The sequence below is a fragment of the Biomphalaria glabrata genome, chromosome 14, assembly GCF_947242115.1.
Source record: "Biomphalaria glabrata chromosome 14, xgBioGlab47.1, whole genome shotgun sequence".
In the NCBI taxonomy this organism is placed as follows: Eukaryota; Metazoa; Mollusca; class Gastropoda; family Planorbidae; genus Biomphalaria; species Biomphalaria glabrata.
In genome coordinates this window covers 1,777,495-1,803,666 of record NC_074724.1, presented here as the reverse complement: position 1 = coordinate 1,803,666, position 26,172 = coordinate 1,777,495, and the positions used below count along the sequence as shown (strand labels likewise).

Sequence of the window (26,172 nt, the reverse complement as noted above, 5' to 3'; positions counted from 1 at the left end):
ATTGCATGTATATGTTTGTATCTGCATGTGTGAGCTTATAATTCAATGTATAGCGCCAATCATGGTAAAGGAAAAACCAAACATATCAGATATTGAAATGTGTCTACACATATATTTTGGTGATTTTATGACTAAATACATTTTTTGGTTAAATATAGATCTAAAAAGAAATCGGAAATTCCAAATATTACTTCTCAATTATAAATAGACACCAACGTTTTCCACATTCTTTCGTCGTTTTCAAATTTACTTAATTCTACTTCCTTAACGTAATGTTAGTCAAACTCCGCCGAGACATGTCCAGAAATAAACATACAAAATACTATCCTGTGAGAGACAACTAGATCCCAAACCTCGACAGCAAGTGTGGACAACTCTTTAGGACATATCAAGGCTTGTCAGGATGGTAGGAATAGAAAGGGCTGGCCTGAGATCAAAACTGTAACAACAAACGTTCACAGCTAATGTTTGGAAATGAAAGAGAAAAAAAAAGTGAAACATGAGTTACAACAAGGTCTACAAAGTACTCAGATTTTGTACGTTATTTCTTGAACTGGAAGATTTAAAAGCCTATTTATGTAACAAAGGTAAAAAAAAAGTTTCAGTTATTTGCCCTTATATGTTTGGTAAAAAAAATAATTCTTTAAACGATTCTTATTTATTTTTAGAACTCGTCAAAGATGTTTTCCAAGATGTTCCGCAAGAAAAAAAATAAAACTGATAGAAAAGTATCTACAAAACTCATAACAGAAAAAGTAAGTGTATATTTGTTTCAATTAACTAAAAAATGTTTTCTTATTTAGGCTTTTCTTTTTTATAAATTTAAACAAAAATCTTATACCTAAGCAAAATAAAAAGAAGCAATGACGCCAACATAGCGCGTCCTTAGAAACAGCGCACTATTATAGTGAAAAATAAATCACAAAACACACACACACACACACACCTAATAAGCAATCCATAAGTGCATCACACACACTAAGAAGTAGAATATCAAACATGTACAAATAACTTTTTTTTTTTATCTCATACTTTTTTCTTCCCTTCATGCTCAACCTTGATATGCCAGGTGGGGTTTTAATTAAAAAATGAAATATTAATTGTCATTTATAAAATCATCAATAAATTTTGTTTCTCTTTAACGAAGCTAGACCGTCCATAGTAGTGCCACATTCTTTCGTCGTTTTCAATTGTACTTAATTCTACTTCCTTAACGTAATGTTAGTCAAACTCCACCGACACATGTCCAACTGGATCCCAAACCACGACAGCAAGTGCGGACAACTCTTTAAGACATATCAAGGTTTGTCGGGATGGTGGGAAAAGAAAGGGCTGGTCAAAGGTCAGGTTAAAACTGTAACAATAAACATTCAAAGCTAATGTCTGGAAATGTACTAGAAAAAAAAGTGAAACATGAGTTGCAACAAGGTCTACAAAGTTCTCATAGTTTTGTACTTCATTTCTTGAAGTGGAAGATAAAAAAAAGTCTATTTGGCTAACAAAGGTTAAAAATAAATAAATTCAGTTATCTGCCCTTGTATGTTTGGTAAAAAAAATCTTTGAACCGATTCTTATTTATTTTTAGAACTCGTCAAAGATGTTCTGCAAGATCTTCCGCAAGAAAAAAACTAAAACTGAAAAAGTAAGTCTGTAGGCTATTTGTTTAAATTAACTAAGGACTGTTTTCATATTTAGGCTTTTCTTTTTATAAATTTCTGCAAAAATCTGATACCCAAGCAAAAGAAAAAGAAGCAATGACGCCATAAAGCGCGTCCTTAGAAACAACTCACAATTATAGTGAAAAAAAAATCAGAAAACTCACACACACACACCTAGCGAAGAAGCAATCCAAAGCGCATGACACCCGCGACCCTCTCCTTTCGTCCTGTGTGAGGTTTTAACTAGAAAATAGAATATCAAACATGTACAAACAACTTTTTTTTCTTTTCATCTCATACTTTTTTCTTCACTTCATGCTTAAACATGACATGCCAGGTAGGGTTTTAATGACAAATTAAATATTAATTGTCATTTATACAATCATCAATAAATTTTGTTTCTCTTTAACGAAGATAGACCTTCTATGGAAGTATCTGAGAATGATAATTCCTCCATTTGTAATAAAATAACAATAATGATACTATACAAAAACGAATGTAGAATTAAAATTGCAATTTTAAAGTGCATAAAAATCTGGTTTTACATGAATACGATTACTTTTGAATTGAATTATTAGAATCTAAAACTAGCAGTCTTAATAGATTTTTTATATCTATAAAATATTAATGGTGTTTGTAAAACATAGTCTATCAGTAATACATGATCATATATTTATATATTTTAAAATCTTCTCAAAACCTAGTTTTATACTCTTTGTCAAATGACTATTGTATTCGCCCATATTGTTATAGAGATTTTAATTGTAAGCGTAAATAAATAGTTCGATTACGAGTAACGAATACTGCAGCCGATAAATCCATTCTTCTTTCTTTTCTACATTAGCTTGTGTAGAGTTTAGATCTAGAATTAGAGTAGACTTAATTAACCTTTACGTTTATAGATCTCTAAATGTCTAGATTTAGTAGTAAATATTGTAAACATATACATTTAGATCTATATCTAAATTAAATTAGACTTCAATTTAAAATCTATTAAATAATAGATCAAATTTGCTATAATAGAGCTAGAGTAGATTTAAATGTCTCCTATCTAATCAATTTATAGATGATCTTATGATAGATATAGATTCAGATAATATTCTACTAGATCTATATACATTATAGGCCTATAAATAGATCTATTGTGTGTTAAGAGACTTGAATATCTTGTAAAGAGTATTCCTTTCAGACCCTGCATTTAAGATATTTAGGGCAGACGATGTTATTAAGGTCATCTGTTTCTGTGGCCTACAGTTAACGAGGGTGTCTTGTGACCAGCACAACGACCAACTACAAGTGCTCCTTCCCTAGTGCCAGTAAAGATTGAATGGGTTGCCCGAATTAGCCTGAAAAACCAAAGACTATAACCAAAGACCAAAGATATAGACCTACTTAGATGTAAATAAAAGTTAATGCATCTATACAAAATCTAAATTTGTAGATCTAAAAGATAAACAAAAGTAGTCCTACAAGATTTATAGACTAATTCTAAAATTGTAAATATCTTTGTTTAAAAAAAATAAATGAAATCAACTAGATAGGATCTAAAATGTACTCTTTAAAATGTAGATATAGTTACAGATTTTTTTTATAATTGCAAAAATTCAGACAGGATGACTAGGGATGGAGTGGGCAGGATTCAAACCCAAGACTATGGAGAGACAACTATTATTGCATATAACACTACCAGGATGCCAGATCTAGATAAAAATAGCCCATTTTTGTAATAAGGATATTTCATTGATGTATATTTGTTATATATATATATATATATATATATATATATATATATATATATATATATATAAAGAAAGCAACTTTATATTCATATTTTGTTCTAATATCCAGAAAAGTACAGACCTTTGTTTTCCTCAAGACACTTGTGGACTTAATGGTATGAATTCAGAGTGAAAATATACCTAACTATAAAACTAGTCTTATGATCATCATAATCACTAATTTGAGTTTCTCATGGAACATAGGGCCTCTATAAAAACCACGCCACTCTCCTCTGTCTCTTTTTATTTTTTTATGGTGTCTCAGCTCTTCACGGTCTTCTCTGCTTCTTCAAGTACATTGTGTCGCAATGTTCTTTTTAGTCTTCCTCTGTGTCTTGTTCCCTGGGGGTTCCACTCTAAGGCCTGCCTAGCTCTGTTGCTGGTATCTTTTCTAAGGGTGTGACCAATCCATCTCGACTTCCTTTCTAAGATCTGCACTTCTATATTTTTCTGTCCACTCATCTCCCACAATTTGGTGTTTTCTAATTAATGGTATAAAAGCAGAGTAAAACAATACCTAACTTTAAAACTAGTCTTGTGGCTGTATCAAATATTTACTAGAATTTAGCACAATAATAAGTAGCATGTTAAATTAAAGTTGTTGCAATGTAGGATGTAGTGAATATAATGTCCATTTGAGGTTGTAGTGACTATAATGTCCATTGAAGGATGTAGTGGCTATAACGTCCATTGAAGAATGTAGTGACTATAATGTCCATTGAAGGATGTAGTGGCTATAACGTCCATTGAAGAATTTAGTGACTATAATGTCCATTGGATGATGTAGTGACTATATTGTCCATTGGAGGATGTAGTGACTATAATGTCGATTGGAGGATATAGTGACTATAATGTCCATTGGAGGATGAGTGACTATAATTACCATTGGAGGATATAGTGACTATAATGTCCATTGTATGATGTAGTGACTATAATGTCCATTGGAGGATGTAGTGACTATAATGTCCATTGGATGATGTAGTGACTATAATGTCAATTGGATGATGTAGTGACTATAATGTCTATTGGAGGATGTAGTGACTATAATGTCCATTGGAGGATGTAGTGACTATAATGTCCATTGGAGGATGTAGTGACTATAATGTCCATTGGAGGATGTAGTGACTATAATGTCCATTGAAGGATGTAGTGACTATAATGTCCATTGGAGGATGTAGTGACTATAATGTCCATTGGAGGATGTAGTGACTATAATGTCCATTGGAGGATGTAGTGACTATAATGTCCATTGGAGGATGTAGTGACTATGATGTCCATTGGATGATGTAGTGACTATAATGTCCATTGTATGATGTAGTGACTATAATGTCCATTGGAGGATGTAGTGACTATAATTTTCATTGGATGATGTAGTGACTATAATGTCCATTGGATGATGTAGTGACTATAATGTCCATTGGAGGATGTAGTGACTATAATGTCCATTGGAGGATGTAGTGACTATAATGTCCATTGGATGATGTAGTGACTATAATGTCCATTGTATGATGTAGTGACTATAATGTCCATTGGAGGATGTAGTGACTATAATTTTCATTGGATGATGTAGTGACTATAATGTCCATTGGATGATGTAGTGACTACAGTGTGCATTCGAGGATGTAGTGACTATAATGTCCTTCAGAGGATGTAGTGACTATAATGTCCATTTCATGTTGTAGTGACTATAATGTCCATTGGATGATGTAGAGACTATAATGTCCATTGGAGGATGTAGTGACTATAATGTCCATTGGAGGATGTAGTGACTATAATGTCCATTGAAGGATGTAGTGAATATAATGTCCATTGGAGGATGTAGTGACTATAATGTCCTTCGGAGGATGTAGTGACTATAATGTCCATTGGATGATGTAGTGACTATAATGTCCATGGAATGATGTAGTGACTATAATGTCCATTTGAGGTTGTAGTGACTATAATGTTCTTGGGGATGAGAATCAAGATACAGGTAAACTTTTGATTTGTAAATGTTTTGATAGAAAAAGGTTTTTGTATAAGTCTATTTTTTACTAATACTAGTGTATAAACTCTAGAAATCAATACATGAGTTAGAATTGATCTATTTATAGATATCTCTTGATTGACTTAATACTTTACATTGTGTTGTAAACATTGGATCAACTTTTTTTCTTTGTTCTCCAGGTGATCATGAAACTCAGGTGTCAGAAGGTGGAGAAGCTGATCTACACAAATATCTTGTGGGCTGTAAGAAGAATCCAGGTCATAAACAGTTTATACCTGTTGATGCATTCACCTTGAAACATTTACCTGAAGGTCTTCAAGACAATGATTTGTATCAACTCATTAAAGTTATAGCTGACCTCACAGTTAGAGTTAGTGTTACAATGTCAAATCATATAAGACCAGAGTTTTATCCAAAGACAACTCAACCATATCCATTTTATAATACGTTTTGTATAAGTAACTTGAGGACAGGAAGTGGAAGAGTGTGGCATGTAAACAAGTTTCAAGACGGAGTCACACAAGATGGAGATTCTAGACGTACTGACTACACAAAGTGTTGGTGTAGAAAATGTGAAGGTTTAGACTCACCCAGCAATGTGTGGTGGGAGTTTGATGTGTACACAGCCGCGCATCTGGTTTTTGATGACATTGAGGCCAACCACACAACCTTGAGAATGTTTTATGATAAAGATAAAATTCCAGGTATCAGTGTTGATAAGGTCAGTGTTAGATATGTAAACATTGAGCATGATTTGTGTGTGTTGAAATGTGTGACATGTAATAAAACTTTAGGAAATAAACTGATGGAAATGTGCAAACATTTTAAAAATGTCTGGAGGAAAGTCTTTAAGAAATACTCTGTTTCTAGATTTCCACACAAGTTGACCTTTATAGTGTCACATCCTCATGGATGTTCTAAACAGGTCAGTGTTGGTCAATGGAAGGACAGACTAGAGGTGGGTGAACTTAGATCTAAGTTTACTTATACAACTTGTACATGTCCAGGAAGTAGTGGAGCACATGTCCAGTGTCTGGGGTATAATGACTGGACTTGGTTTAATCTTGTCCACAGTGGAAGTTTTAAGTCTGGATTAAATTACAGTGGAGTTGGTCTTGTCTAGTGAGTTGTTGCCCTTGTGAGTTGTCCAGCTCCACCATGAAGATGTCTTTGAGAACCCTTGACATTCTGAACATCAAACTTAAATGTCTCTTTAGTCTTGAGTTATGTAAATAAAGTGTGTATATTATCTTTAAATTTACAATGTTTTGTTTCCTTTTTTTATCCATGTTGTTGTTTGTAATTTACATTTAAAATAATCAAACCTGTTCAACTACAAACAAAAGCTGCCAGCTGTAGATCTAATACTTGCTTTCAACGATCAGGTTTATGGAAAAAATTTATTAGATGTAGTTCATAAGTAGTTTTTTTTTTTTATTTAAAATGCAATAATTAAAAGTTTGCAAACATTTCCAATACAAAAACTTGTCAGTTCTAAAAGAAATGCATTAAAAAAAGTTAGTGTGAAGCTCGACATTATTCTTTTTAACAAGCAGCCATGTTTTAGTTTTCAAGGGAGATAACTGATAAAATAAAATCTTACAGAATAAAATCCCAGTTGTCTTTTCATGTATCTACTAAAACTTACATTTAATTTCTGCATTATATTTTAACAGTGAAATAAAAAAAAATATGTTTACGACTAGGCAATGTTGGTAACAAAACAAACAAATAAATGTGTGATAATTAGTTCATGGTACTAAAGAATCTATTACAACAAAACAATACCCACTAAATTTCAATATCCGAAAACTTAAAACCAAGAATGTTGTATTGATTTTTAACGGAGATACATTATCACCTGAACTTATTTCTGCATTTAAAACGACATTTACATAACTAGAAGAGTCATTGACTACTGTAATGGGTTGATTGAAGCTCACGTATTTCTACAAGATTTTGATAAGATCCTTTGATGCTTGACTTTACTGCACGAACTTATATCAGAAGTATATAAAAGTAAAGTTCCCTTTTAGACATTATTATCTATGGGGCAGGTCATGTAAAGGTCATCTTTTTCTGAGGTTAACGAGGGTGCTAGTGGCTAGCACAACGACCATTCGCCTTTACTTTTCTCAACAAACATTAAGTAGGCCTATCCATTAGAGCTGGCTGGACTTAGAGGCGGATTTAAGATCCTGAAATTCAGAATTCCAGGATTGGAACCTAAGAAGCAAAGAAATGTATCCACCGCTTCTCCCAACACCATAAGATCGACAGAGAAACGTTTTAAAACTAAATACATTTCACAATAATTTCAATCCCACTAACTAAGATAACGTACCGTATGACACCGACCCTAGTGATGTCGCTGTTTAACCCAACTCTTAGACATCTCTTTTTTTCACGTTCGCAAGTCAACTAATAACGCTAATACAGTATGATTAAATAAGAAGTTCCGGCTTTAGGCCGATTTAATCGAGTTCTCAAATTGACCCCAACCACCCGACAGGGGCCTATAACAATCAGCCATGGCTCTAGTCACATGCATTGAAAGATGTAAGACTTAAAGGGTTAACATATTTAGTGTATCGTACAATTTGCGAAACTAAAATTTCCCACTGGCACCTATTACATTTAACTTTAATAAAATGATGTAATTAATAGTTGTAAATAAATAAAGACATGAATGCTATATTACTGTTACACACTTGACTGGTCACTACTAATGTGTCGCGAATGCCATGGGTTCGTGCTTCGCTGAGTCACACTTGTTAGTAGACGAACATAGATGTTACAGATTAACATGAATCTTTTTGGCAGACAAATATAAACTTTATTAATAATAATACTACAACTTTGTGGCAGTCACACAATTAAGTATGAAATACAATCACATCCACATAACAGCGGTATATATAAATCCATTGCAGTCAATTTTGTCAAATTACGTCCGCATAACAGAGGTAAGTAAATCCAATATTTAATCTTGTCAAATCACATCCGCATTACAGCGGGTAATAATGCCCAAAATACACTACATAATTCTAAGTCACAAATTGACTGTCTAAGTCAGATACTGTCCGTACCTGACCAAAATACTACTTGACTGCCTTGTTGAAAGGATACCACTTGACTGCCTTGTCCAAAAGATACCACTTGACTGCCATGCCCGAAGGATACCACTTGACTGCCTTGTCCAAAGGATACCACTTGACTGCCTTGACTTGACTGAACTCCAAGTCATTTTGTCATTCTACCTCCTGTTTCAACATCAGTAGTTTCAATTGTCTTTTTAACCGTCTTAACCAGAGGTGAACATTTAACAGGCAATGTCAAACGAGACTGTGACAATAGTAAAATGTGTTATTGTATAAAATAGAAGATGAGTCTCGTAAGCATCTTTTAATTGGAACCCGCAGTTTGTAAGACAGACCCAGCCCAGCGAGTAAGGAACGATCTAATCTTGATTAACAGAAGTCGCCCACTTGAAGTAGTTTTAATAGAGCGGGTGGTTGTTGCCTTCTAAGATTTTGACGACTTGCTAAGATATTTTTGTCTTGTGACTAGTTGACCTTAAGGAGAGACAGCGCTGCTACTTGAGGTAACATTCTTCAAAAGGGCCTTCGATCAGAAGTTTTACCTTTTTAAAAAGGTTCATTTAAATATGGTAGTGAGGTTTGTGGTAGTGTTCTAAATGGTATTGTTGTGTGTGGTTGTGCTCTGTGTGGCTGTGCTGTGTGTGGTAGTGTTGTGTGTGGTAGTGTGTGTAAGTTTTATATGTATTAGTGTTATGCATGCTAGTGTTGTGTGTGGTAGTGTTGTGTGTATTAGTGTTGTGTGTATTAGTGTTATGTGTGGTAGTATTTTGTGTGATAGTGTTATGTGTGGTAATGTTATGTGTGGTTGTATTTTTTATAGTAGTGTTTTGTATGGAAGTGTTGTGTGTGGTACTTTTGTGTTTTGTAGTGTTGTGTGTGTTAGTATTTTGTGTGGTAGTGTTATGTGGGATAATGTTATGTATGCTAGTGTTATGTATTGTTGTGTTATGTATGGTAGTGTTATGTGTAGTAGTTTTATGTATGGTAGTGTTATGTGTGGTAGTGTTATGTGTAGTAGTTTTCTGTATGGTAGTTTTATGTATGGTAGTGTTATGTGTAGTATTTTTCTGTATGGTAGTGTTATGTGTGGTAGTGTTATGTGTGGTAGTTTTTTGTGTGTTAGTGTTATGTGTGGTTGTGTTGTGTATGGTAGTATTTTTATGGTAGTGTTGTGTGTGGTTGTGTTGTGCGTGTGGTAGTGTTATGTATGGTAGTGTTGTGTGGGGTAGTGATGTGTGTGGTAGTGTTGTGTGTCGTAGTTTAGTGTATGGTAGTATGTATGCGGTTGTCCAAGTGGCACAACATTTTAGATGAAACTTTGCCTTTCCAATAAATTATTTCATATATTATCAGATTTGACATTGCCGCACTGTAGAAATTATTCAGAATCTTCATATGTAGTTTAAAGCTGTTAAGTTTGTATACTCTAAATAGCCGCTGTGTAACTTTCATTGCCAGTTTCAAGATGGTCTTCCCATGAAAATTTGTAGCACTTACAAGGAGACAGTATAATCTGCTTATTAAGTAGAAGAATAATTTCAGCTTATCTTAAAATAATTCAAGCAGCAAATTAGTCAATTAAAAAGTAATCTTTCTAGCCAAGTAGTGATGTATTTAAACTCAACTTAAACCTGTCAGCCAAGTATTGATGTATTCACAGGTAATGCTGTTAGCCAAGAAGTAAGGTAATCACAGGTAATCCTGCTAGCAAAGTAGAAAGGTATTCACAGGTAATCCTGCTTTCCCAGGAATCTTATGACTGATACATTTAATGGAGTACACTTATCTGATTGAAAATGTTCATTTAATATATGTTCAGGTTTTGTTCGTTGTGTTTAAATCTGTTCAAGACACAATTTGTTGGACACGTTGCACTATTGCACCAAAAATGAATATCACAGATTGATTTAGTTTAACCTAGATCTATTACAAATGTAGTTCTATGACTGATCCAAACTAATTGATACACCTCTACTTTGTATAAGCTTTGTTTTTTGAAGATTTTTAAAAATTGTTTTCTTGTTTGTATAATAGTAATGTTGAGGTGTTGACCGGTCATTGCAACCCCAGGTCACTTCACCCCTGGTCACTTGAACGCTGGTTATTTCCTTTCCAGTTATTTATCTTATTTTAAATTTTTTTTTAGTCATTGTGGAATTGTCTGGTAATATAGAAATATGTTTATTTCGAATGTTTTTAATATTTCTTGCCTTTCACCATCCTTTCTTCCTATTGGTTTAGAAATAAAATAATGTATTGTTAAGATTCTCCCTATTTAAGCTCTCTGCAAATGCACCACACGACACCACCATCTTGAAGAACTTTACAACTCAGGGCTCCAAAAGAACGTAATAGTTTAATGTGGAATAAATCACAGCCAATACTGTACAATTGGCAGCGCGTAACACAAGACTGTACAGATAGATCTACGTTAACACCCGTAGCGCCGTATTAACTCTTGCACTGGCATCTCCGTCCCGGACTTGTAATGAGCCGTCGTACTGAACCGTAGATCACGGTTGACAGCCCGTCTAGTGTGGACTGGGGCGCTTTGCGTCGGCTGTCTACGTACTTGCCACAACCCCATCACAAGATTGATTACAATATGTAAATAAGTAGATATATTCTAATGTGGGGTTTGTACTTCGTTATATTGTGTCTATATGAGAGAAGATGTCAATATTATCATGAGCTAATTGCATGATGTAATGATTAAAGGCTATGGTGGAGTAGAAATAGTGGACATCTTTTGAAAGATGAGAATGATTAGAATACTTAGGATCATGTCACAAATAACGTATCTTTTGAAGGTCATCTTTCACTTTATTTTTATTGCATAATCTTTCTTTCTTGAATTCGGGAGCACCTTTTAAATCTAAGAAATGCTGTTTTTAAAAGTCTCACGGAAGTGATGAATATTTTCTATATACGTTTTGTTTAAATCCGCGTTAGAAAATTAAAGTCATTAATCAAATCGATAGGACTTCAGGATGTCATCTGGTAAACCAATAAAACCATGAACTATGAATATTTTTGGATCTTCGCTCTTTGTAATGAACAAATGAGTTGACCACTTGATAATGCTTCTATAACTGCGATTATGATTTTTTCCTGCACTTGTAAGTCTTTCTTTGATCTTTTAAGTTTGACTTTTAACATTTAAACGTTTTCGAGAGAGTCTTCTGCAATCATATGCTTGGAATCAAAATGTACTCGAAATGACAATTGATCTTTCATTTAGTATATTTATTCTGACTTTAGTACGAAGCATCAATGGATTAAAAATCTCTACGTTATATGGCCAAACGTGCGCTTTGTAACAAATTAAAATAACACTTTTTGTTCATAAGAGACTTAAAAACATCGCGTTAGTATTCTTAAGAAGCTGTTTTGTGGGGGCATCTCTGTTACGCAACTACCTTTCAGCTCACTAAAAAAAGATTGCCCCATAAGGGATAAGTGCCCTTCGCACCGTATGTAATGATGGTGTGCAAGTATTTTTCGTGAATGCGAAGAGAGGTTGAGAGATCTATTGCTTTGTACATACTGATATTTGTGATTATATATATACATATACAAAAAATTGCTCGCTTAAGAGTATAGGATTTAATTCTGGAAATTATATTTTGAATTAACAAACATTTTCAATTACATCCAATTAGACCTAATTGTTTTGTTTCTTGATCTGACTTGTAGATAACCGTTGTTCTAATACTTCTTCTACAAGAGACTCCTTCTCAGATTTGTATATATAAATAGCGTGTTGGATACATTCAAATTGGATTCTCCGCAGCGTACAGTCGTAATCACTGGCATATTTGGTTGGGGAGAGGCGTAATAGCAATAACCCTCCCCTACACTCCGATAAGATCAATACTTTTCTTGGATGCTGCCTCAGATCGAGACAACTTGAGCTCATTCAAAATGGCCGCGGGATACACATTGGAGACCAAAAGAAAATCTGCTGCCGAGGACAGACGCAGACGACGAAAAGAAAGTGTTTCATTCGACCACTGGCGGACAATGGTAATGCTTGTTGTAGTGTGGTAAAATATGTAGGTCACAGCTAGGGCTGCTTAGCCAAGGAAAATACTGCATTCCTCATTAATCTTCGTACTCAAAGACAAGTCTTACTCATATAATTAAATGCTTTTGTGTGATTCTAAATTTTGATTCAATAAAATCCAATTCGTCAGGCGTCCGTTTTATGCTTAAGAAAGAGGGACCACTTTTTTTGCCAGTAATGGAATAAGAAATGTGACTTTATTTTAGTGTCTTTCTTACTTTCTGCCTTGATGTTACTTTACAGTTTGAAAAGTTCTTGACCGCCTAGATAGCTCCGTGCTGATATAGTGTTTCTTAGGTGCGTCTCTTTTTGAAAACAATAAACTGCGGTTCTGATATTGTGTTTAGCTCTTGATGACATTCAATGATTCTAAAGCCATGTCTCGTGATTCTAAAGCCGTGTCTTTCGATTCTAAAGCCATGTCTCGTGATTCTAAAGCCATGTCTCGAGATCCTAAAGCCATGTCTCGTGATTCTAAAGCCGTGTCTCGTGATTCTAAAGCCATGTCTGGTGATTATAAAGCCATGTCTCGAGATTCTAAAGCGATGTCTCGTGATTCTAAAGCAATGTCTCGTGATTCTAAAGCCATGTCTTGTGATTCTAAAGCTATGTCTCGTGATTCTTAAGCCATGTATCGTGATTCTAAAGCCGTGTCTCGTGATTCTAAAGCCATGTCTCGTGATCAAAGTGGCTATAAGAATCAAAGTAAAATTATTAGCAACATAAAGAAACCACTTAGATAAAAATATTTCCTTACTCCACACTAACATGGCATAAGAAGATATATGTCACCGAAAACTCAACTAATAGTTGAAATAGGTGACTTTTCAAAAGGTCCTTTTAATAAAGATAAAACATAACATTTTGTCAGACAAGGGTAATATGAATCTTAGCACTTGGGCCCCACTGTAACTAATTTTACATACAGCTTGTAAAAGACATGTTTTGTTTGTTTGTAAAAATATTTGAAATATTTCGGATGCTCCTTCAGTGTTGAAGATAAATTATTTCGGAGGTGGGGGGACGACGTGGGATGGAAGTCGGATGAGTATAAAGCCGGGACCATCGATAAATCAGAACGACAATCCATCGCACATACCGCAAGACCAGGTCCTGATACGTTGTTTAGTAGGACAGGAGTTAAAACTATTTACTTACACATAAGCTAATGTATATCTATCTATGTGTTCCTATGTTAACATATATCTACTTTGTAAATACCTATGTAAACATGAGATACATAAAACAGGTACATCTATATTAACATAAATAGATGTATAGATTCATATAATATTCATATCAAGGATTGGCCTCTTTAGTCACACAAGAAGTTGCAAAGAGAAAAAATCGTCTCTCGAGACGTAAAATGCCACACATTTCATGAAGACAAACTTTGGCGTGAAATAATTTAATTAGATTAAGATTGAGACTGTCAGCATTCCATTGAAACTGCTTACTGAGTAAGGAAGAAAAGAGTAGTCTTCTCCTGGTTACTCACGTCAGAAACTGTAGTAGGATTACAAATCTTCAAAGCGTAGAGTAGTTTCCCGTTGATGACAGTAGCAAGTCTGTTATTTGTTCATTTACTTGTATGGCAATAGGGGGGGATACAGTTCATGGAAATTATTATATTGTATGTTCATTGAGCAATCAGACCAGCTAAACTACACCTGCATTATTTTCACTTGCCTTCCGACAGCGTTGTGCTAACTTTTACTTCAGAGGAGACTTTTTTTATTACTTCCTCAAACAAATATTTGTAAAATGTTTGACATGTATCGGATGTTTCTCCAGATTTGAAAATAATTACATCTTTCAGAAGCGTAGGTAGGGTATTGGGTCCCAGGGGGGGGGCTTCATCTCTTTAGAGGCCCCTGTATTTGACATTCTACATCATCAAATTAGACAGTGATGTAGTATTTAATGTAATTAATGTATTATATTTAATGTAAAAAACACATTTCTGACACTCATTTGGGACATCCGTCAAGTAGGGACCAAGGGGAGATTTTCAAATTTGATCTTCCTCCACCCAACCTTGCTACGGCACTGAAATCTTTTGAACGCAGGACCATCAAGACCATCAAACGACTGTCCAGAGCGCATATCACACAACCAAGCAGCCTACAATACTTGAAAATATAAATATAAGTAAAGTAAAGTTCTAAACTTGTGATCTATAGGGCAAATGATGTAAAGGTCATCAGTTTCTGTGGCTCACGGCTAGCGAGGGTTTCATGTTGCTAGCTAAACAACCAATCGCCTTTACTTTTCCAAAACTAATGCCAGATACTCATTAGAGCTTCGTGGACTCAGAGACGACCTAAAGATCCAGAAAGTAAAAATCCCAGTTTTCATTTGAACCCATTTCGGAAGCCAAGCGCTTTACCACACATTCAACACGAGTTCGAAATTACGAATGAAAAAAAGTTGTAATTTTTTTTTATTAAACGTGTATTACGAATGAATCACAAAAAGTACTACAAATGTATTACAAAAGGACTAAAAGAGTTGATACTTAGTTGTAAAGATACGTTTAAACAAGTTCTCTGGGCTTCGTCTTCCGTTTCACCAAAAGTAAAAGAACAAAAACTTGTTAATGCTTGGATGAAGTTGAACAAACAACAAATACTATCTATCAGGTTTTTATCTTTGGAATGATTTAACCCTGTAATGTCAGACTAATTATGAGATAACGATAGACATATATGTAGATTATCAACACATTTATTAATTTGTTCTGCGTAACTAGTTGATAATCTATTTTACTTTATTTTTAGAAACTTTTATTTTTTTAATTTTTAGACCTGAAGTCCTCCAAGAAACAATTTCATCTTTTTGTTCTATTATTAAGTAGATAAAAACATTACTCTGAAATACGTAAGTATACAATGGCACAATGGGAAAATGTTCTCTCATAACAGCATACAGTTTAACAAGTAGACTTAAGGTGGGAACAACAAAATTAATACAAGAGAAGACAATTACACTATCAAGTTGAAGGAGAATCGCAACATTAGCACTAGATGACTTCCCTTCTTCCTGTTCATCTCAGAAGACATCCTGACAATAGACAAGAACATGTTGACTGCTGTCACATTTTATTTTCTTGGTAAGTCTATTATACACATCTTTAAATTTTATACGCTTAATTATAATTGTACCTTTTTGAAATTACAGCTTTATATAATAAGCACTGAACTGTTTATATGATCTTTATAGACATTGATTTGGCTAAGTGGTAGACCGCTTGGCTTCTAAAGCAATGGTTTTTTTTTTTATCTGCTGTTTTTAACTTTGAAATTTTTAAGGTGCCTTTGAGTTTTGACATTAGTTGGGCAAAAGAATGCGGATTGTCGTTGTGCTGGCCATGTAACATCCTCGTTAACCGTAAGCCTTTACATCCTCTGCCCCATAGATCACAAGGTCTGAAATGAGAACTTTACTCAGAGTCCAACCAAATCTAAAATGTAGCTGGTATACGTTGGGAAGTAGCTTGGTCGTTGTGTTGACAATAGGATACCCTCGTGAACAGTCAGGCATGGAAACATATGAGCTTTAGGCCTACAGCATCCTCCCCATTCACCCGTCACAAATAACGAAAGTTTAAATTTAGAAGATCGGACGTTGTTTATTTTTATTTTCTAATCCCAAAACAGGAATACATTTTTAAATGCAGCTTTTCTCAAACTCGGGAAGGGGGGTTGGCTCCAAAGTCCTGTCAAACATATTGACACGTCTTGCCAAATGGCGAGCTCCCGACAACCTTAGGCCGGTCAATGTATTTTTTAAAAGAAAAAATGTATTTTCATTGTAGTTATAAGTCTTGGTATGAATCGTTAGACATTTAGCTATTATAGAGACGTACCATAATTGACGGTATTGAACGAGACATTTGGTGACCTCAAGGACAATATGATTTTAGTTTATTTATGTTGTTATTAGTCAGTTGATGTTAGGAATTTAAGATGATAACATGTTATTACGGACAGAGACGTGACTTTGGCCTTTCTGCATTAAAATTTTTTCAAGTATCATCTTGTTAATGTGTAGGCTGTCAGGAGGGAGATTTCAGGCTCATCTAGGGTATGAGATACTTGCCCGGGCTTCCCCTCACAGAACAGTATTAACTAAACAAAGTGTAACGGCATGTAAAACTAGATGCCGACTATGTCATTTAACTGAACGGCAACACCGACAATAATTAAAAATTAACGATAAGTTAACTTGCAATAGTTAACAACAGGATCATGCTTTTAACAATTTAATGGAATAAGGACATTATGAAGCATAAATGATGAATAACTATTTGTGGCGTTACAATAGGCACTAAAAGTTAAATAAGTATTCAAAGTCAAAAATGTTATTCAAAATAACCTGTCACACCTTAATCACAGGGTCACAACTCGCTCGGGCCCACGAAGCCCACAACCTAGAGACATGGAGGCAAGGACCAAACCATACAATCAGGCTTGACTCCACAGAGTCCTAAGCCTGCGTACCTATATAAGAAAAATACACCTTCATTTGAGACATTCATTCACAATATTATTTATAATAGAAACGATTTTAGATCTACAATATTCAGAAGACAGTAAAATAAACTAGCTTACCCAATACTGGGGAAGAAACTCAAAAGAAGAGAACTCCCTCTCAAGGCAAAACAAAGAAGCAAAATGACATCAACAAAATTAGCGAAAGCGCCTTCTTAGAAACAACTCACAACAGTGCTCATAGAAAACTTCAAGTACAATGTGCATGACATAGGTCTTGTTCAAAAGTAGTTTAAACGCATCTAATACACCCGTACATGAAACTTGAGCTTCTTCTAAGACTATATCTAAGCCTAGAGACAACATGGCGTAGTCAGCCGGATTACCGTTAATGTTCTAATGGATTTAAAGTTGTTTCAATTTTCTTGAAGTTTATAAGTGCTTTTTCATTTAAATCTAATATAGATTACATCTAGATTCTAGATGTAGAAGTAGATCTAGATTACATCTTAAGAGTTCTAAATCAGAACTTAAGCTCTAGTATTAGATCTAGATGTCTATATATTGAACGTACTAATTAATAGCCGCCTTAGCATATGCATGCATATTTCCGAAAAGCTAACGGCTATCGAGGATTTTTTTTCACTAATAGGTAGTCACTATAATAAATTGCAATATACGAAAGTAATTGAACTATTCTGAGACAAAAAAAATGCAGAAGAATCACACTATCGGAGATGTTTTAAAATGTTTTCTTCAAAACGTTTTGACCCATATTGTGTATACGCACCTCGCAAAAAGCAGTCTACAGTTGACAAGGTCTTATTAGAAGATAAAATGACATCTCCTACTTAATATATTTAATTTTTAAAAAATGTTATTATACTAATATTCAGATAAGTTACACTGAAACAAAACACTTTTTTCGACGCCCCCTCTCCTTGTTAGTTGGTCGTTGGTTTGTCGCTTACAATTGAACCAAAAAAGGCGTTTTATATTTTTTACCGGTAAGGATAGTATAGAGGGACTTCTTATGGTTTGACAGTTACGCTAGGCAGGGCACGCATCCCGTATGTGAGACGAACGTATGCCAAAGGCATTTTTGCTGAGCTAAAAGGTGGTCGACGTAACAAAGGCGCCCCACGGAAACGCTTCAAAGACGAGCTTAGGCGTCAACTTTGCTTAGCTGACAGAGAGCACCTGCTTGCATGCGGCCTCAGAACAAGTCAGTTGGAGTTCACTCCCGAAAGCCGCGAGATACACATTTGAGACCAAAAGAAAATCCGCTGCCGAGGACAAATGCAGACGCGAAAAAAAATCGACCACCTGCGGACAATAGTTATGCTTGCCCTAGATGTCGCAAAATATGTAGGTTACAGCTGGGACTGCGCAGCCATGGGAAAAACTGCATTCCTCACTAATCTTTGGACGAGCCTTATAATAATAAATAAACATAACTAACTTTAAAATAAAGTTCTTATGTGAAAAACTCAATATAGCCTAGCTGTTATTACAATATTTACATATTTAACTTGAGATAGAGATGTAATATACATGAAATATACTGATATTTAAACAAAATCTAGGTCAATACAAAACTACGTCTTTACTCTTTCATGTCTCAAGATTGTCTGCCGTTTCACATTTGCATTACGCTAATTTCATCATCATCAATACATAAACACCAATCAATCGCTTAATTTCTTCTTACCGCCACCAGGAAACACACACATACACCCTTTTGTCAGGAAGTTGCGTCTCCCCATCCCTCAATTCAAGATACTCACCATCCCCACCCACGGGGGAGGACTCAAAGTTTGAGAAAGGCAGCATTGAAAATACTAATGATCAATAATGCAAAACAGAATAATAGTCAAAATATTCAGGGGTGTAGCTAGGAATTTTTCATTATTTGGGGGCCCCGAGGGGCTGGAACAATTTGGGGGCTCCTGCATTTTGCGTAATATTGAATATTTATTGTAAAAAACACAAATTTGGGGCCCCCTCAAGTGGGGGCCCAGGGGGGATTTACATTTCTCTCCTCCTCCCCCACCTTTCTACGCCACTGATAATATTTAAGACTAAGACTAAGACTGCTTTATTGATCCTTACGAAAATTATTTGTGATTACAAGGATTCTTTTCTCATATAAAGACAACACAACATAAAAATACACATAAATACAACAGACAACATAAAGAGTTTATTCAGCGACTACACACAGGCATCTTGGTGCATTTCATATTCCCTGATCAATGAGTGGCGGTGATAGAGTCTGACCGAGTGAGGTACGAACGAGTTTTTGTACCGCTCCGTTTTTGTTTTGATTGACAGCAGTCGCCCATCTCGCGACGACCTGGCGTAGTTCTGATGGAGCGGGTGGCCGTTGTCTTCAAAGATTTTTTCGATTTTTCTTAGGCACGTTTGTTCAAAAAGTTCCTTTAAATGTGGTAATGTTGTGAGTGTAATTTTTGATGCTTTTTTAATGATGTTTTCTAGACGTTGCAAGAATTTAGATGAGGCGTTGCCTTACCAACAAGTAATTGCGTATGTTAGCAGATTTTGTATAGTTGCGCCGTAAAATGTCTCAAGGATCTTCTTGCTTAGTTTAAAGCTATTGAGTTTGTATAGAAAAAAGAGTCGCTGGGCTGTTTTCTTTGTCAGAGTTCCAAGGTGGTCTTCCCATGAAAGCTAGTTGATGATAACGCCTAGATATTTATACGCCTTTACTTGTTCTATAGATGTAGTGTTTATTTGCAGTTCACGTATAGTTTGTTTTTTCTTTCTAAAATCTATTATAAGTTCTTTAGTTTTTGTGACATTCAGTTCTAGAAAGTTGTCGGTGCACCAGTTTGTAAACATTTCTATCGAGCTTCGATACTGAGTTTCGTCTCCTGAAATAAGTCCGACTATGGCAGTATCATCAGCGAATTTAATTATTTTAACTGAGTCATAGATGCTTCTTATGTCATTAGTGGAGCATAGTAGTCGAGTTGACGATTTGGTTTTGTTGACTTTACATACTGGGGCCGTTGGGTTAAAAAGTTTAGAACCCATGCTTTTAAGTAAGGGCTTACATTTAAGTTACTCAGTTTGTTTATCATTAGATGTGGCTGTATGGTATTGAAAGCCGAGGAGAAATCTACGAAGAGGACTCGTGCATATGTTTTGGGTATATCGAGATTCTTATAAAGCTGGTCCAAAAGCAATAGAATGGCATCCTCAGTTCCTCTAGCTGCTTTGTATGCAAATTGGTGAGGGTCTAGGCTGTTATTGACTTTTGCTACAAGTTGTTTAAGGATATATTTTTCAAAACATTTCATAACAATAGGTGTTAGTGCTACTGGGTGGAAATCATTTAAGCAATCTATTTTTTGTTTTTTTACGCTTTTTATGGAATACTTCACAATTTTGTAAAAATAAATCACTAAAGAAGATAATTAAAATTTATTTTAAACTAGAACACAAATGAACTTATTGTAGATTGATATCTACACTCTCTAATCGGCAAAAACTATTCTACTCTTAACTAACAGCTATCTCAAAAAAAAGTGACAATATTTTAATTTTGACTTTCTAATTACTAGAAACTAGAGTCTAGATGTAGATCTAATTAGAGGGCGCCTATTTGACTCAAAACCAATATTGCAAACAGCCCGCGAAAATTCAAGGCCAGGGTGGAGTTGGAACGTACGGAAAAACCCATGGGAATCACAGCGCGCCGCTTTTTTTTTTTCTTTTTAAAGTTTTCAAAATACCCCCCAAGTTTTCAAAGTATAATGGAATCATTAGAATTTAATTTATTTTTATTATTTTTTATTAAACAAAAAAAAAAAGGATGTGCAAATTGCAAAATTAGTTCGGTTAAGAAAAGGAGGGTTCGTTGGGTTCGGTTCGTACCAAGCAGTTTCAAAGTTCAGGTTCGGTTCGGTCATAAGTGAGGATTGAGTTCGGTTTGTTGGATTCGGGTTCGGTTAGTTTCCCATCTCTAGTTCAGACCAAGGAATATATGATTGTCAAATAGTGCTGTTGAATCCTTTTGTATCAAGTACAGCCACATCTACCTTAACCGTCATTCCAGGTAAAAATATCTATCTCAATCAATCAATCAATCAATCAAAAAATCAATCAATCAATCAATCAATCTATCTATCTATCTATCTATCTATCTATCTATTTATCTATCTATCTATCTATCTATCTATCTATCTATCTATCTATCTATCTATCTATTTATCTATCTATCTATCTATTTATCTATCTAAACTAATCTAATCTAATCTAATTATCTGTCTATCTATATCTATTTGCAATCTAGTTCTATCTTTCTATCTATGTATCATGATAAAATATGATAAGCTTAGATAAGATAAGCTTAGTTGATAGAGCGTCCTAGTAATTATACCAATTGGTATGTTATATTCTCATATTGGATCTTTCTCTCATTTTTAATAGTTACAATGACAAATAGCATATATAAACATTTAGTTTATTATAATTTTTTAGTAAAAATTAGTTAATGATCTAATTATCAAGTTGCATTCAAACCAACAAAAATGAACTAAGTACAATAATAAGTTAGAGTAAAAAGCTAGGTAAGTTAATAATGCCATTTATTGGAATGGAATACCGTACAGCGAAACATTTCATGTCTTGTAAGTATATATATTGCAACACTAACTTATAAATTTCTTTGTACATATGAAGAACACAATGATAATATATTGAAAGACAGGCTAAATCTAGGCTGTAAACTGAAGATAGCAATGAAGCTTTCTTAACTTTTGCCCTCTTTTGTCTAAGCGATTAAGGAAATGGTAAATACTGTTTATAGCAAAGTAAAAATTAAAGTTCCCTTTTCATACTTTGCAATCAATAGGGCAGATGATGTTAAGGCCATCTGTTGCTGTGGCCAACGTTACCATGGCCAGCACAACGATTAACCGCCTTTACTTTCCCCAACTAAAGCCAAGTACCAATTAGAGTTGGGTGGACTTAGTGACACCCTAAAAGTCCTAAAATTAAAAGCCTTTCACTGAGATTTGAACCCAGGACCCCAGGGTCAAAAGCCTAGCACTTAACCCATCAACCACCGTGCTGGTGTATAATGTTTAATCTTGATAATATCAATTTCAGCAGAAGAATTGGTACAGAAACATTAATATAGTACCAATGAATGACTATAAGAGTATAAGCGCTAATAAATGACTAGTAGTGCTAATGAACGACTATCACTGCTAGTGAATGTCCATTCATGTTTTGTATTAATAATATCATCAAAGGCAATGACCATTAATGTTTTATATTAATAATATCATTAAAGGCAATGACCATTCATGTTTTGTATTAATAATATCATCAAAGGCAATGACCATTCATGTTTTATATTAATAATATTATCAAAGGCAATGACCATTCATGTTTTGTATTAATAATATCATCAAAGGCAATGACCATTCATGTTTTATATTAATAATATCATCAAAGGCAATGACCATTCATGTTTTGTATTAATAATATCATCAAAGGCAATGACCATTCATGTTTTATATTAATAATATCATCAAAGGCAATGACCATTCATGTTTTGTATTAATAATATCATCAAAGGCAATGACCATTCATGTTTTATATTAATAATATTATCAAAGGCAATGACCATTCATGTTTTATATTAATAATATCATCAAAGGCAATGACCATTCAAGTTTTGTATTAATAATATCATCAAAGGCAATGACCATTCAAGTTTTGTATTAATAATATCATCAAAGGCAATGACTATAACACAGCCTCTAATTCAGTGATAGACAAAATTTATTGAAATATCATTTCTTCCCTGATGTCGTAAAAACATCGTCAAAGATTTTTAAAAAAAGAGTAATAATGAAAAGAATAAATATGTGGATGATTTTGTGCTCAGAAATATCAGTTATGGAGTATAGTTGATTATTTTGTTCTCAGAAATATCAGTCATGGAGTATAGTTGATTATTTTGTTCTCAGAAATATCAGTCATGGAGTATAGTTGATTATTTTGTTCTCAGAAATATCAGTCATGGAGTATAGTTGATTATTTTGTTCTCAGAAATATCAGTCATGGAGTATAGTTGATTATTTTGTTCTCAGAAATATCAGTCATGGAGTATAGTTGATTATTTTGTTCTCAGAAATATCAGTCTTGGAGTATAGTTGATTATTTTGTTCTCAGAAATATCAGTCATGGAGTATAGTTGATTATTTTGTTCTCAGAAATATCAGTCTTGGAGTATAGTTGATTATTTTGTTCTCAGAAATATCAGTCATGGAGTATAGTTGATTATTTTGTTCTCAGAAATATCAGTCTTGGAGTATAGTTGATTATTTTGTTCTCAGAAATATCAGTCATGGAGTATAGTTGATTATTTTGTGCTGTATGTGTCTAGGAGTTTGACAGCTTTGTCTAGTCTAGTGGTATCAGACTTGATCTACCTCTATCCAGACTTTGAACTCTGCCAGTCAACTCTCCCTTACATTTCTGCTGGTGAACTAAGCTATGGAGAAAATAATATACAGCGACAATTACGATATCAGGTAGATACACGTCTATACCCCAATCTAACTTAAGAGCTAGTTTCAAAATATAGACTTTAGTAGAGGTAAAATTAGTAATCCACTGTTGATGGTCTATTTGTTGATATTTATAAATTCTAGATGGTGATGTTACATGCGACACAACAACAGATTGATCAATTAATCTATTAGATAACGCAGGCTGATAACGTCAAACAATTTCATAAATAAAAAAGAAGGGCACAGTCCTTCCGTTCTTCTTACTTTTTAATTACTCGTCACGTCACTACGGAAACCCCCCTTCCCCACCTTCTACGCATGTTGTGTCATTACACCATTCAAATAAAAGTATCTTGGATTAGTTAGTGGGCTTTCTACAGTCTACAGTTCCGATCATTTAAAGCAATGGTCAGAATGAGATGAGAGTTTGGGGATTAGCGATGACCAGAACGTTAAAAAAAGAAACGTGGTGTTTTTTAAACAGTATATAGTATATATATATAAAGCACAAAATTGTATGATAATAATTATAGATTAGAGATGTTGTTTTTCAAATTTATTTTTAAAGAGCATCTTTTATCTCTCTATGATTACAGCATGCTCAGTCTCCTATGTTCCAAATACTTTTTGTGAACCAGTAAGGAGGTCGGACTTGTCATGCGCATCATCATAAATTTAGGAACTTAAACCCCCTGAAAAAATCCAAGCGTTTTTTCGGATCTGTTGTCACATATTTCTACAAAAAAAAGCAAGACCAATGACACTAGTTGGAATAATCTGCCCAGTGTGCAGCGAACATTCCGGGCTCACTTAACTCTCACCAGCCACATGAGGAGGCACAAAACTCCAGTGCTAAGCCTTCAGCACCTCTGGATGACAAAGTGGTCATCATCGAACCACCATGGACGAACTATATTTAATTTCAACTCACCCTTTCTCTGTCCTCTTGTCTATTTTCTTGAAGATGTAACTCTTCATCAGATTGCTGTGAAAAACAAAAAAGCTACATTTAAATAGATCCACGGGGGCAGGTGGTAAAGAGGTAATATCTTGTCCATTTTACAGTATATACAGGTATCATTAAGCTAGATAAACAATCGCACAAATGTCAATGACTAAATAAAAAAAGTCAAGAACTTTAAGAAATATGTAATATTAAAACAAATAAACGTTTAACACTAAGAAAAAATGTCTACTATTAAGTAAAAGAAATAATAACAAAAGGTATTACCAATGTCTAGATCTAAATACATTTAATTGATGAAATCCAAAGGAAGGAAACAATTTATCTTATCTTCAAACAAATACCGCCAAGGTAGGTGCTTCTGTTGTTTAAGTAGAGCTTTAAATGGTAAGTAAATACTTACACTGTCCGTTTTTCGCTCCTTGTTTCGACTTCGTAACCATAAACAAAACAAAAGTATACTGAGACTAATGAAAAAAAAAGAATAATTGAAATAATTAAGAAAAACATACAATACTTAAAAAAAAAAGGGTAATTATATTAATTAGTTTGGATAGTCATGTAATGCAATTTGTAATATATCTAGACCAAAATAATAAATTTTTGCGATTACAAATATTTTTAACGGCGTCCGGAAGGGGAATAGTTGCTATTAGTTTTGTATGGTTTGTCTGTCCGTCCGTCCATCCATCCCGTTTAGATTTCAGAAACTAGAATAGAAAATGAAAATCGGTCATCATGATATTTTAGATTAACAGCTACTTGTTTTTTTCGAAAGTGAACCATTTCTATTAAATAATTATATTGAAAAAGATTTTTAAAATACACCATTTTTAAATGAAAAAAATCACAAACTCAAGTTTCATTCATAGATTAGCGATTTAGTACAAAATACTTGCATCTAAGGTCACATTGGCAAATTTCTTATTTCACTAAGGTCACAATGAAAAAGTATCAATGGATCATTATAAAATATAGTTTACAATTGTTTTTAACTAACTCATGTAATCAAATACTGATTGAAATGTTGTTTTTAAAAAGAATTTTGATACGAATTTCGCTTTAATTTTAAGTTAAAAATAAAAGAACTACTTTTATATCGCGCATTTTTGACAAAAGCTCATTATACAATTGACTAATTGATTAATTCTTTATTTTAAAATAATTGTGCACAATTTCTGCTATAATCGATAATAAATGTGGGAGAAATAACATGTACAAACTTGTTCACCAAAGTAATTTGTCCAACAGGTGTGAGTGTGTGTGTGTGCGACATATGTGTGTGTGACAAATTTGTACAAATACTCCTAATACCACAGTGACTATAGAAAAGTGGTTCCCAAAAAGAAGTACGCGTACCCTTAGGAGTTTAAGTGGCGTACGAGATTTTTTTTTAAATACCCATTTAATTTATAAATTAGAATAAAATAAGTTTGAACTCCTTTTCATTATTTATTTAAAGTGTTTACAAACTCAAATACGTTGTTTTTTTTAACATTTTAAGACGAATTTCTACAAAGATTAGGAAATGTATAAAGATGTTACAATTTTCGTCGACACGCCGATATTTTTAA

General features: G+C 34.0%; 1 protein-coding gene across 1 annotated transcript in view; it reads left to right on the top strand.

Annotated features, from left to right (window-relative positions):
* The window catches only part of LOC106074990 (uncharacterized), a 122,202-nt gene extending 115,522 nt beyond the window's left edge, over positions 1 to 6,680 (top strand). The window contains exon 7 of the mRNA XM_056010374.1: positions 6,508 to 6,680. Coding sequence (XP_055866349.1) covers positions 6,508 to 6,546 — 39 coding nt within the window. The 3' untranslated portion in view covers positions 6,547 to 6,680. The remainder of the gene's footprint in view (positions 1 to 6,507) is intronic.
* Positions 6,681 to 26,172: the final 19,492 nt, after the last annotated feature.